This window comes from Elephas maximus, chromosome 1 (genome assembly GCF_024166365.1).
Source record: "Elephas maximus indicus isolate mEleMax1 chromosome 1, mEleMax1 primary haplotype, whole genome shotgun sequence".
In the NCBI taxonomy this organism is placed as follows: Eukaryota; Metazoa; Chordata; class Mammalia; order Proboscidea; family Elephantidae; genus Elephas; species Elephas maximus.
Genome location: NC_064819.1, coordinates 108,870,624 through 108,883,142, shown reverse-complemented (window position 1 = coordinate 108,883,142; position 12,519 = coordinate 108,870,624). Strand labels below are relative to the sequence as shown.

At 56.4% G+C, this 12,519-nt stretch overlaps 1 protein-coding gene across 2 annotated transcripts; it reads left to right on the top strand.

The window, feature by feature from the left end:
• Window positions 1-328: 328 nt before the first annotated feature.
• AARS2 (alanyl-tRNA synthetase 2, mitochondrial) lies at window positions 329-11,539 on the top strand. Of its 2 annotated transcripts, XM_049893368.1 has the most exons (22): window positions 329-590; window positions 1,399-1,590; window positions 2,102-2,247; window positions 2,467-2,634; window positions 3,182-3,326; window positions 4,042-4,187; window positions 4,403-4,511; window positions 4,911-4,949; window positions 5,054-5,165; window positions 5,798-5,931; window positions 6,394-6,538; window positions 6,749-6,921; window positions 7,040-7,153; window positions 7,255-7,395; window positions 8,096-8,233; window positions 8,314-8,423; window positions 8,577-8,685; window positions 8,974-9,096; window positions 9,320-9,430; window positions 10,070-10,153; window positions 10,276-10,386; window positions 10,827-11,538. In XM_049893368.1, exons 1-22 carry the CDS (start codon window positions 348-350, stop codon window positions 10,989-10,991), a joined length of 2,958 nt encoding a protein of 985 aa, XP_049749325.1. In that variant the 5' UTR covers window positions 329-347; the 3' UTR covers window positions 10,992-11,538. The 2 variants fall into 2 exon arrangements, with proteins under 2 accessions (XP_049749325.1, XP_049749334.1); XM_049893377.1 differs by lacking the exon at window positions 4,042-4,187 and having other exon boundaries at window positions 5,058-5,165; window positions 10,827-11,539.
• Window positions 11,540-12,519: the final 980 nt, after the last annotated feature.

The window sequence follows — 12,519 nt, the reverse complement described above, 5'->3', positions numbered from 1 at the left end:
TTTAACGTGCAACAGTGGCTGCAACAATGGGCTCAAACATAGCAAGGAATGTGAGGATGGCGCAAGACCAGGCAGTGTTTCATTCTTGTACATATATACATAGGGTCGCTATAAGTCGGAATCGATTCCACGGCACCTAACAGCAACATGAGCCAGGAGCTATGCTGGACCGACTGTGGCCGGAGTCCCCATTCCCAATCACTTTCGCCCGGGCTGCATAGGTTATCCTAAGTCCTCCTATCGACAGGGGCCGCTGTAGGAAACGCCCGGCTTCCTTGAAACACGGGATCGTCACCTTCTACCCCTTCCGATGCCCTTTGACCCCGGAATCGCTGCCCGGAGCTAAGATGGTGGCGTCGGTGGCTGCTGCAGCCGGGCGGCTGCGGCGGGCCCTTGGGAGGTCGCTCTCCTGGCGGGGCTCCAGCCGCCGGCTGCTCTCATCGGAGCCCCCTCCAGCCCCGGCCACGGCCGTGCGGGACGCCTTCCTGAGCTTCTTCCGGGACCGCCATGGTCACCGGCTAGTGCCCTCCGCTTCCGTCCGGCCCCGCGGCGACCCCAGCTTGCTTTTCGTCAATGCCGGGATGAACCAGGTAGGGGCTGAGCCATGCTAGCTGGGGGCGGAGTTTGTGAGCTTTCCGCAAAGAAAAGCGCTGCAGGATTGGGCAAAAGAAGCCGGGGGCGGAGCTCATGGCTTTTGGCTGGTTGGGTACGATGATTGGGAGCGGGGTTTGCCGAGGGCTTGACATGGGAACCTTGGGACTGGGGTTGAGTTTTAGGTCTGGGAATGGCAGGTGTGCAGCCCTGTGGGGACAGACTGGTGGGGAACCCTGGCTTCATTTACTCATTATTTATAAACTCATTCATTAACAAGTGTTTATGGAGCGCTTACTATATGCTAAGCAGTCCTTTAAGCTATTGACTTTGAACAAGCACTTACCCTCTCTAGATCTCATTGTTCTCATCAGTAAAATGGAGAATAGGTTAACCTTAGAGGCTGCCCAAGATCTCTGTTAAATGCTAACATTCTAGGGAGTGCCCAGTACACTGTGGTCTCAATTTTGTACCTTCAAGTTATTGGATGTGGTTATTGAAGAAACTGAGATGTAGGATGTAGCTATGCAGTGCCCTTTTGCCAGGCACCAGCATATTACTTCTTTTATGTTGCCTTTTTTTTTTTATTTGACTAGCAGAGGGTCTCTGTATTATAATTTATTTACCCCTTTCTGTACCACACACACCAGAGATGGGTGCCCCAGCCTCCCAAGTTGCCCCTCCCCCAGGCCAAGACCACACTGTGCTCTCAGGGGAACAGCCAGCTTCAGTCTGAACAGCTGTCCCCACTCCTCACCTTTCCCTTCTGAGTAACTGGAACACACACCCCCTTTCATGTGCTTCCAGTTCAAGCCGATCTTCCTGGGCACTGTGGACCCACGAAGCGAGATGGCAGGCTTCCGACGTGTGGCCAACAGTCAGAAATGTGTGAGGGCAGGAGGACGCCACAATGACCTGGAGGATGTGGGCCGAGACCTTTCCCATCATACCTTCTTTGAGATGCTTGGCAGTTGGGCCTTTGGGGGTGAATATTTTAAGGTAAGTCTCCAGGGAGTCCTGGAGTTCGGAAAGGGTCAGTGGTCAGTCAACAAGGAGATAAAGGTTAGTCCTTCCTTAATTCTTCCAGAATCTTCTTAGGCAGGGCCTCATACCAGACACAGAGGCAAAGAGCCAGATAAGCATGTGTAATGGAAATATCTGTCACTCTTTGAGGCCAGGGCCTGTGCCTCCTGCCTAATAGCTGATCAATAACTGTATAAATAAATGTTTAGATGGTAATGCTAAAATGTAGGAGTTAGCAATCATCCCAGGCTAGAGTGGATAAAGGGTTTCACAGAGAAGGTGGGACTTGAAAGAAGATAGCATTTAGAAGAGAGGGGCACTTTCTGGACAGGAAGAACCTCAGAGGCAGAAATGGTCATGGCTTGTTCTGGGAACAAGGTAAGCAGTTGAAATGGGTTTGGTTTAAACTGAGGACTGAGCTCGTGTAGCTTGATTGGCGATTCGGTAGGGCCTTCCTCTCACCACCCCATGCCTCTTTCTGCTGCAGAAGGAGGCTTGCAGCATGGCCTGGGAACTGCTGACCCAAGTCTACGGTATCCCTGAAGACAGGCTCTGGGTCTCCTACTTTGGTGGTGACCCCAAAGCAAGACTGGACCCAGACTTGGAGACCAGGGACATCTGGCTCAGCTTAGGGTAAGCCCACCCTCTCGTTATCCACTCCTGGGGGGCAGGAGGGTTGGGAAATAGAGACTGCCACCATATGTCCTCAGAGTCTCAGCATACCCCAGAATACTATGGGGTCAGCCCTGTTCCTCCTGTTGTTGAACTTGAAGGAGGGGCTGTCATGGCAGAGAGGGTCCTGGGCTTCTGGGTCTGTCCATCTCCCCACCACTCGCCTGACTTTCTCCCCAGAGTGCCTGCCAGCCGTGTGCTTTCCCTTGGGCCACAAGAGAACTTCTGGGAGATGGGGGATACTGGCCCATGTGGGCCCTGTACCGAGATCCACTATGACTTGGCTGGTGGGACGGGAGCCCCTCAGCTGGTGGAGCTTTGGAATCTGGTCTTCATGCAGCATAACAGGTAATGGGGTGCTGAGGCAGGAGGGAAATCCCTGGCTAGGAAGTGAAAAAGGCAGCAGTCAGGAGACTGATCCATTGCTTAGAAAAACAAATACTTCTATAGTGCTTACTATGTACCAGGTAAATTTCTAAACATTTTGATCTTAGTCTTTGCCGGTGACAAACTAGTCACTGCTGCTCTCTGGCCTCTGATCTTGTATCAGAGTAATGATATGATGGAGTTGAACAAAATGACCCGTTCAAGATTTTCTTGCAGACTTTAACATGTTTCTTTCTAAGGGCAGAGAATTCTGCCTCAGGAGGGAATATCTGGGTCCAGGGAAGGGACTGAACACGAGTGAGGGTGAGAATAGCCCATTATGAAAAAGGACAGGACCCAAGGCCATTGTCATGTGCCCTTGGTGGTGAGGGGATGATACTGCCCATCTTTTCCTTCCACTGTCGTTTATGCCCCCTGGGTTCCTCCTCATTCCCTTACTCCACTTGCGCATCTGCCTCCCACCTGTACTCTTGGGTGGGGCCTCACTTTTCACACCTTCCCTGGCCAGAGAGACAGATGGAAGCCTGCAGCCCCTGCCCCAGCGGCACGTGGACACAGGGATGGGCCTGGAAAGGCTGGTGGCTGTGCTGCAAGGCAGACGCTCCACCTACGACACTGACCTCTTTTCCCCACTGCTCAACGCTATACACCAGGTGAGCCTCCCTCTTCCCTTCCAGAAGCAGCTTATTCCCTCCCTCCTCTTCCCCATCAAGGAACCCTGGTAGTGCAGTGGTTAAAGCAATCGATTGCCAACCAAAAGGTCGGTGGTTCGAAACCACCAGTGGCTCTGCAGAAGAAACATGTGCCAGCCTGCTTCTGTAGAGATTTACAGCCTCAGAAACTCTTTGGGATCTCTATAAGTTGGAATCAACTCAACAGCAGTGGGTCTGGGTTTGGTTCTACCCCATCAAGGCCGTAGAGGTGGGAGCAGATAGCAGAAAGCACCTGGAGTCGGACAGGCCTGGTTCAAATTCCAGCTCTGCTCCTGATGAATTGTGTGGCCTCAGGTCACTTAGCTCCTCTGAGCCTGTTTGCTCTTCTCTAAAGCAAGGATAATAATGCTTCCCTGAATGGGCTGCTTTGAGGACTAAAGGTTATATCAGCCAAGTACCCACCCAGTTCTCATAGCAGAAACTCAGCAGATGGTCACAGCTATGGTCACTGTAGTGCTGAGCCTGAGCCCCGTGAAGGCAGAGTCTGGCTCCCACTCATCTTTGAGGTGTCTCCAGCCCAGGGCTGCTCTGCAAAGCCATTCTGGATGTGGTTGGCTTTGGGGCAAGGGCAGATGCTCCAGGTGTGATGAAGAGCAACCACCTGGGTAGGTCAGGCAGAGCCAGCAGCTATGTCTTCTTCTCTCCTGCCTTCCAGGGCTGCGGGGCCCCCCCTTACCTGGGCCGGGTAGGGGCAGCAGACGAGGGGCGCGTAGACACGGCATACCGCGTGGTGGCCGACCACATCCGCATGCTTAGTGTCTGCATCGCCGATGGTGTCTCCCCTGGGATGTCAGGTGCCCCGTGAGTCTGGGGAGCTACAGTGAGGAGCAGGAGCTGCTGGGGATGCAGGGGAGAGGAGGGAAGGAGGTGGAACAGGGGTTCAGGTTGAGATGGCAGGAACAATGGGGGGAAGAAGGCTTTGGGGCAGAGCACACTCTGGACCTTGTGTCCTCCCTACCCCACGTACTGCTGACTGAGGCTGCTGGGGTTCACACCTGCACTCTGAACCCCTCTAGGCTGGTTCTTCGTCGAATCCTTCGTCGAGCCGTGCGGTTCGCCACGGAAATCTTGAGGGCACCACCTGGCTTCCTAGGCAGTCTGGTACCTGTGGTGGTGGAGACACTGGTAAGGGCAGAGCTTCCTTCCTCCTATGGACTTCCCTGGACACTCGGGGAGCTTCTGTTTAACCCAGACAGCACCCCCAGCTTGGACACCCAGGGCTCCCCACCATAGATATCCAGCCCAACGTACTGTCAGCAGGCTGAGAAAGCTAGAGGTGCTTACAAGAAGCAGAAAGCCTTCAGGAAGCCTCTCTGCCCAGACTGTTGAGCCTCTGGCCTTAGTGCCCCCTTCTGCTTATATCCCTACTCTTCAGGGAAACAGAGTCCTCATTTAGGTCCCTCCCCCAGTCCCTCAGCCCATCTGACTCTCCAGGGCAGGTGTCCTCAGGGAGGCCCAGGGTAGGAAGGTGGACATTGGGCTGGTTGCCTTTCCCACCTCCTCAGCCATCTCCACCTCCCCCAGGGAGACATTTACCCGGAACTGCAGAAGAACTCAGCCCAGGTACTGGACTCTGACGGCAGAGGAAGGGGGCTGATGAGAGAGCTGGGAAAGAAGCCCCCTTCCAAGGAGGGCCCAGCTCCACTCCTGTGCTGCCCTTGATTCAGATAGCCAGCTTGGTGTCAGACGATGAGGCAGCCTTCCTGGCCTCCCTGCAGCGGGGTCGGCAGATCATTGATAGGACCCTGAGGCGCCTGGGACCTTCCGACATGTTCCCTGGTGAGTGGGGTGCCTGGCCAAGCATGAGGGGCTCACTTAGGCACACTGAGGTGGGCAGAGGCTGCTTCCGTGAGCAAGGAGCTCGGGGTGAGCAAGGAACTCCGGACCAGCCTGGGCCTCACGCCCACCCTTACCTCCGCCCCAGTGTCCCCTCTCCCTCTGCTCTTCCAACATGCCAACCTCTGCGTGGCAGGTCACTGCCCAGCTAGCCCTGCCTCCAGGCCCTGCTTTCCAAGGCCTGCCCCGTGCCTGCACTGAGCTCCCTCCTCCTGTGAAGTGGCTTGTGCCCGGGGAGTACCTGAGCTGGCCACAGCTCTGGCCTTGCAGCCTGAAAATGACCCCTCAAAGTGCTACAGCTACTAACCAAAGGGTCGGCAGTTCGAATCTGCCAGGCGCTCCTTGGAAACTCCATGGGGCAGTTCTACTCTGTCCTATAGGGTCGCTATGAGTCGGAATCGACTCAACAGTACTGGGTTGGGTTTATGTGGGGAGGGAGCACTTGTGCTTGGAACCTGGTGGCTTCTGTGGTTAGAAAAGCCAAGCCCCGGTCCTGACTTCTCCCCTACTCTCTTAAACCCTTCCTCTGCCCCACACCTCCCCTCCTCAATGTCCCTTGTCTTCCTTCCTGAAAGCTGAAGTGGCCTGGTCCTTGTCACTCTCTGGGCACCTGGGACTCCCCCTGGACCTGGTAGAGCTAATGCTGGAGGAGAAAGGTGTGCAGCTGGACTCGGCTGGGCTGGAGCGGCTAGCCCGGGAGGAGGCCCAGGTACAAGCTGGTGGATCCCTACCCAGGGCTCTGTTGGTTCATGTCACCCTTCTCCCCAGCCCCAAGCTCCGGGGAGAGAAGCTACAGCTATCGAGGGGAAATAAGAGGCTGAGATAGGGTCTGAACCCATACCCGTGGGGGTGACAGACAGGCTGCCCAAGCCCTCAGGCCCTACCCAGAGCCTGTAGAGAGGAACAGAAGCCAGCAATGGTAGAACAGAGGAGCAGGAGGGAAGAGGCCAACACAGCATCCTAGAGGGGCCTCCAAGGGCAGCAGTGGGTGAGGGAGGCCTCATCCTAAGGAGCCTACAAGATTGATGATGGTTCACCAGGCAGCCCAGGGATCTTACCCCAGAGGGGCTACAGGGCGCACACAGCTGTGTGACAGAGACAGGGCTCTGCAGAGGTTCAGGCCTCATTATACCCTCGTGCCGCCTTCCATATTCACACACCCATCCTGCAGCACCGGGCACAGCAGGCTGAGCCAGCTCGGAAGCAGGGAATGCGGCTTGATGTCCACGCGCTGGGGGAGCTGCGGCGCCAAGGGGTCCCCCTGACTGATGACAGCCCCAAGTACAACTACTTCCTGCGACCCACTGGGGGCTATGGTGAGAGCTGGGACAGAGGCAGGTGGCCTCAGGCTTGGGAGTGACATCAGAGTGGATGGTTGTGCCCAGCCCCAATGCATTCCCCAGAGTAGCCACCAGGGGTCGCTGCAGCCCCTCAGCCTCACGCCTATGGCCTCAAATGCCGCACAGACCCTCACCCCACGCCCCAGTCCCCTGCCTGGCACTGATAACCATTCTGTGCCCTGGCAGAGTTCAGAGCCTGTGAGGCCCAGGTGCTGCAGCTGTACACAGAAGATGGGACTGCTGTGACTTCTATTGGGGGAGGCCAGCGTTGTGGCCTCCTCTTGGACAGGACCAACTTCTATGCTGAACAGGGGGGTCAGGCTTCAGACCGTGGCTACCTGGTTCGGGCAGAGCAGCAGGTGAGACACTCACACACTCTAATTCCTGTGGGAGGCAGACCTGAGCCTGGACGGGAACCAATGGGAGGGAAAGACTACAAGCAGTTATTCTGAAACCTTGGCCCCTGCCCTTCCCCAGGATGTACTGTTCCCAGTGGCCAGGGCCCAGGTCTGTGGGGGCTTCATTCTGCACGAGGCTGTGGCTCCTGAGTGCCTGCAGGTGGGGGACCAGGTACAGCTGCATGTGGATAAGGTAAGTATCCCATTTCAGCCGTTCCTGATATTCTATAGACCCCTTTGCTGTCCCCACCACCCCTCCCCCACGCAGGACCCTAGGTGACAAAAGCGTTGCAGGCCTGGCGCCTGGGGTGCATGGAGAAGCACACCGCCACCCACCTGCTGAACTGGGCGCTGCGACAGGCCTTGGGCCCTGGCACAGAACAGCGAGGCTCCCATCTCAATCCCGAGCGGCTACGCTTGGACGTTGCCACCCAGGTGAGCAGGGCAGGGGGGCTTCATGTGAGGTGACAAGGTTAAAGAGAGGCAATCTGCCATTGTGGGCCTGGTGCTGCTGCTCAGTCATAGTGGAACCCTGACGAGTCCCTTTCCCTCAGGTTCTCCTGCACCAGTGAGGGGTCAGGCTAGCCTGTGTCTGGCCCTCCCCCACCTCAGCTCCAATGGTGTAGAAACCTGAGGGCCCTCTAGCAGGGTCCTCCTTCACTGCCAGCCACTCAGCTTCCTTGTTCCTCCTGTCACCCAGGCCATTCTTCCTCAAACAGGGCTACCGTCTCCCTTCTCTGCCACCCTGTCTCCTTCCCCTCCTTGCATAACTGTCTCAAATTCTTCCTCCAGGAAGCACTCACTGACTAACCCCCATCTCACCTGACTGCTCCTTGCTCCTGCATCCCCCATCCTGTACCTCTCTCCCATTGGGCTGCCCCTCTTGTATGCTCCCTGAGAACAGAGCCTCATTTTTTGTTTCTTCATCATCTTTTGATGCCTAGTGAAAGGCCTGCAGCTTCCAGTGGGCCCAGCTCCCAGGTGGTTTTCTAAGGAAAATAAATACTTATGGTGCCAGCCACTGTTCTAGAACCCAGGGAGAGATCAGTGAACATTGACTGCTTCTTAATCATCATTTTTAGGCATGGGGCTGATGGCGTGTGGGTCTGTCCTCTTCCCCCCTCTCCCCTGCCAGGCCCCACTGACACCACAGCAGCTCCAGGCAGTGGAGGGCGCTGTGCAGGAGGCCGTGGGCCAGGATGAGCCTGTGTACACAGACGAGGTGGCCCTGGCACTCACTGCACAAGTCCCTGGCCTGCGCTCCCTGGATGAGGTGAGTCAGAGGAGCCCTCCAGGTGGAGATTGCTTGTCCTGCTCAGGCCAGTTACCAGGCCTATTCCCCCTCACCCTCAGGTATACCCAGACCCTGTTCGGGTGGTGTCTGTGGGAGTGCCTGTAGCCCAGGCACTGGACCCAGCCTCCCAGGCCGCACTGCAGACCTCCGTGGAGCTGTGCTGTGGAACGTGAGTCACTCCTTTCTGCTCGCCCTGGCGTGAGGCCCTTGGTCCTCACCCTTCCTTGTTCTTTGGAGCCACCAGCCCCTAGACTGGGGCTCAGGCTGCTCCTTTCTCTCCCATCATCACCCCTGACTTTCTCCTCCCTCTGTCTGCCCACAGTCATCTGCTACGAACAGGGGCTGTGGGGGATCTGGTTATCATCGGGGAGCGCCAGCTAGCCAAGGGTACTACCCGCTTGCTGGCCATCACTGGAGAGCAGGCCCAGCAGGTCAGCAAGTCAGGGGGCCCAGGAGGCTGATGGGTGTGGGTGGCGGGCAAGGGACACTAACAGCCGACACGCCCAGGCTCAGGACTACCCAGCAGCAGAACCAGGGTTGGTACATGTGCACTGATGTGGCCATTCCAGCTGTTTGTTGGTGCTTCGTTTTAATTGGTGCTGGTGCTTTGATTGGTCCTGATTGTTAAATCTTTCTAATTTGGCCCCTGTTGAGAGTGCCTGTCCTAGGGAAGTGAATATAAGCCAGGCAGCCCTGACCATCCTGTTCCCTCTCCACAGGCCCGAGAGGTGGGCCAGAGCCTGGCCCAAGAGGTGAAAGCAGCCGCAGAGAGGCTGAGTCGGGGCAGCCAGGATGTAGTGGAGGCGCGGCGCCTATCCAAGCACATGGGACGACTCACTGATGTGAGGGCCACCCCCCATGGAGCCGCTCCCACCTTTCCTGGCCCTGTACCCTTCCCCAGGCCTCCCTGGACCCTCTCACTCCAGTTAGGTTGGACTCCAGCTAGCCCAGACATTTGTTGTGTGGGATGGGGTGGTGTGGTGTCTTCTCTGACCCTGGCTGGACCCTGCCTCAGAGGCTGTGGCTCAGGGAAGGGCAAGGGTGATGTACTGCTTCTGGCTGTAGGCCGTGGACACCGCTGTGATGCCCCAGTGGCAGCGGCGGGAGCTTCAGGCAACACTGAAGGTGCTGCAGCGGCGTGCCAACACTGCCATCCGCAAGCTGGAGACAGGGCAGGTAAGAGGAGGTTTGGCTGAACTCATCGGGGACAGATTCCCAGTACACCAAGCAAGGGCCAGAGACCTCCAACCCGCTCCCTGTGGAGTCTCAAGAACTGGGGTACGTGGGACAAGTCAGGCTGTGCTGGGAGGTGGGCGAGAACAATGGTAGCCTTCCTCCTCTTTTTGCCAGCCCACAGCAGGCCTTTCCCCACACCTCTCTCTCTCTGCCAAACCGTGTCTCTCCCCCATCTTCCAAATCTGGCTCAGACTCTCCCTCCAGGAAGCCTTCACTGATGTGATTAACACCATTCAACCCTAATGGCTGTTTAACTGTGGCTCCCCCTGCCTCCCCCCCACTCCCAGCCATCTGTGCTCCAGCACCATCCTTTCACCTTCAGTGGCCTATTTGTAGGGCCCTGGGGCTGTGATGAGAGAGAAGAGGCAAGGGAGGGGAGGAAGGACCCAGATGGGACCCGAGAAAAGGAGGCCATTCCAGGCAGAGCCCCTGCCACCTCTTCTCAGAGCTGATGACCTTGGCTGAGGGAGGGGGAAGAGGAGGGAAAGGCATTGCTGGGTTAGGGCCCTGTTCAGAGTTGGAGTTGATTGAAAACCTGCCTCCCACCCTCACCCCTCTGCCTTCTTTCCTGCCCTACAGGCAGCAAAGAAAACCCAGGAGCTGCTGGAGCGGCACACGAATGGGCCTCTGATTGTGGACACAGTCCCTGCTGAGTCCCTCTCAGTGAGTCTTGGGGCAGGGGAGGTGGAAGAGCTGCCCCCAGGGCTGGGGAGGGGAAGTCATGTCTCGGGGGTAGTTCGGAGACTGAGAAGCCATGGGGTTCCCCATCTGTCCTCCCTGTCCAGGTTCTGGTGAAGGTGGTGCGGCAGCTGTGTGAGCAGGCCCCCAGCACATCCGTGCTACTGCTCAGCCCCCAGCCCCTGGGGAATGTGCTGTGTGCCTGTCAGGTGGCCCAGGTGAGGGTAACAGGAGAGCAGCCCCATCCCCACCCAGCTCCTGGTCCAGATCTCTGACTTCACACCTTTTACTTTTCCCTGAAAAGGGAGCTAAGGGGCTAGGTGGAGGTGATCTATGAGGACACCCCAGGACAGGGATAGGTCAGTCTCCCAGTCAGGAACCTCTCCCCCAGGGTAAAAGCAGCATGAGATCCTCTAGTTTCCACCCCACCCTCCTCTCCAGGCCTCATATCCCTTGCTAACAAGTAGCAGACATTCATCAATCTCCATATACACTTCCAGTCCAGCCCTTCTCCTGTCTCCTCACCCAGCTTCCTCCACCGTGTACCCAGCTGGGGAAGGGATGCTGATTCCCTGCCACTCCATTCTCGAGGGTACCTTGAGCGCATGGGACAGGGAGGGCTGCTCCGTATGGCTTCCCCTTCTGTTTCTGCCCCCAGGGTGCCACACCTGCCTTCACAGCAGAGGCCTGGGCACTGGCTGTGTGCAGCCACATGGGAGGCAAGGCGTGGGGCACTCAAGTCGTGGCCCAGGGCACCGGAAGCACTGCTGACCTGGAAACGGCCCTCAGCACAGCCCGAGCCTATGCCCTCACCCAGCTCTGACCCAGGCCCACCCGGGGGCTGATGTGAACAAAGAGACAGTGGACGTGCAAGTGCCAGGAGCTCTGAGGAGCTAGTTGAACCTCAGAGGGTAAAGCGGAGGACTGAAGGCTGAGAAGCTGAGCCAGAAAGGGCCACCCTGAGCCAAGCCCCGTGTGGACACAGGGAGCTGGAGATGACTGGAGAAGGCAGAAGTGGGCCCAGAGACACACTCCCACTTGGTGGCTGTCGTGACTGTGAATCCTCATTAAAAATATTTCACAGAGGATTGGAAACTAGAAGATTCTTTTATTTTAAAAAAGCAGCCTTTCGCTCCCAAGAACCTGTTATGCATGCCCCATCCCCAGTCTCCCCTCACACTGGGCTGAAAGGATCCAAATCACGGCCAAGAGTGCTCAGACGGGTTCTGTATGCAGAGCCGTCCTGGGCTCCAACAAAGCCTCCTGATTTGCCAACAGCCTGCCAAGATCCAGAGCTTTCATGTAAAAATCATTACAGCAGAGCAGACCTTCACCGAGTTACTTCGTTTCATTAATAATGACTTCTTGTTTTAATTAAGGCCCTGTTGATTTGTTGATGAATTGAGCAACAGGTACTGCCCAGTTGCTGAGAACTGACAAGAAGCAAACTGAGAAAAATTCCTGCCCTTGAGGAGCTTACTTGTAGTGGGGGAAACAGGCAATGCACAAGAAAAAGGAGGTGTCAGATGGTGATGAGATCTGTGTCAAAAAAGTGGAAAGGGGATCAGGAGTGTGTGAGGTGGCATCTGAGTGGGGAGCCGGGAGGCGAGGGTGCGAACCATGTGGGTATCTGAGGGAAGAGCGTTCCCAGCTCAGGGAACAGCCAGTGCAAAGGCCTGAGGTAGGAACTGAGGAGGCTAGTGCCGTTAAGCACAGTGAGCTGGCAGAGTGCCAGGTGATGGGGTTGGAGAGACTGCACAGGCCAGAGCAGTCCTACTTTTTGAAACGAGGTACACACCACCTGCTCCCAGCCTAAGCTGAAGCTGAAAACAGTCTAATGTTGGCAACTGAGAGCAGGACGCTGAGGGATGCAGGGAAGCCTGCCTTCTCTGCCAGGACTGAGCCAGATGCTGGAGCTCCGTCTCTGCTCCAAAGTCCCTGTTGCTAGATGAAAGAAAGGACCTCAGGGGCAAGGGACCCATATTCAAGTCAGGGCCGCCCCAACTGCCAAGCTCTGGGATTGTGTAGTAAAAATGAGATACAGAGCAAGATGGACCTTCCTGGCATGACTTTATTTTTTGAACAATTCCTCATTCTAATTAAGGGACTGATGATTTGTTGGTAAATCACTGACGAGGGCTTGAAGGGACTGGAACCCTTGGTGCCTGGTCCTCGACTGCTTGCTCCAGCCCTCTGGAGTTGCAAAGCTTCATTTCAGAATCTTGGTAATTGGAGCCGTAGCCATATTTGGTGGTGCTCACCACAGGCCCAGCTTTTTCTTAACAAACTGTGGGAACCAAGGTGAGGGTTGTGGTACCCACACTTTATTGATGAGGAAACCGAGCTTCTGA

Bases quoted from the DNA above. Each gene is read 5' to 3' on its own strand.
- AARS2 (XM_049893368.1), top strand. From the start codon at position 348: ATGGTGGCGTCGGTGGCTGCTGCAGCCGGGCGGCTGCGGCGGGCCCTT. The intron at 3,327-4,041 runs GTGAGCCTCCCT...CCTGCCTTCCAG, and splicing joins TGCTCAACGCTATACACCAG to GGCTGCGGGGCCCCCCCTTA. The intron at 8,234-8,313 runs GTGAGTCAGAGG...CCTCACCCTCAG, and splicing joins GCCTGCGCTCCCTGGATGAG to GTATACCCAGACCCTGTTCG.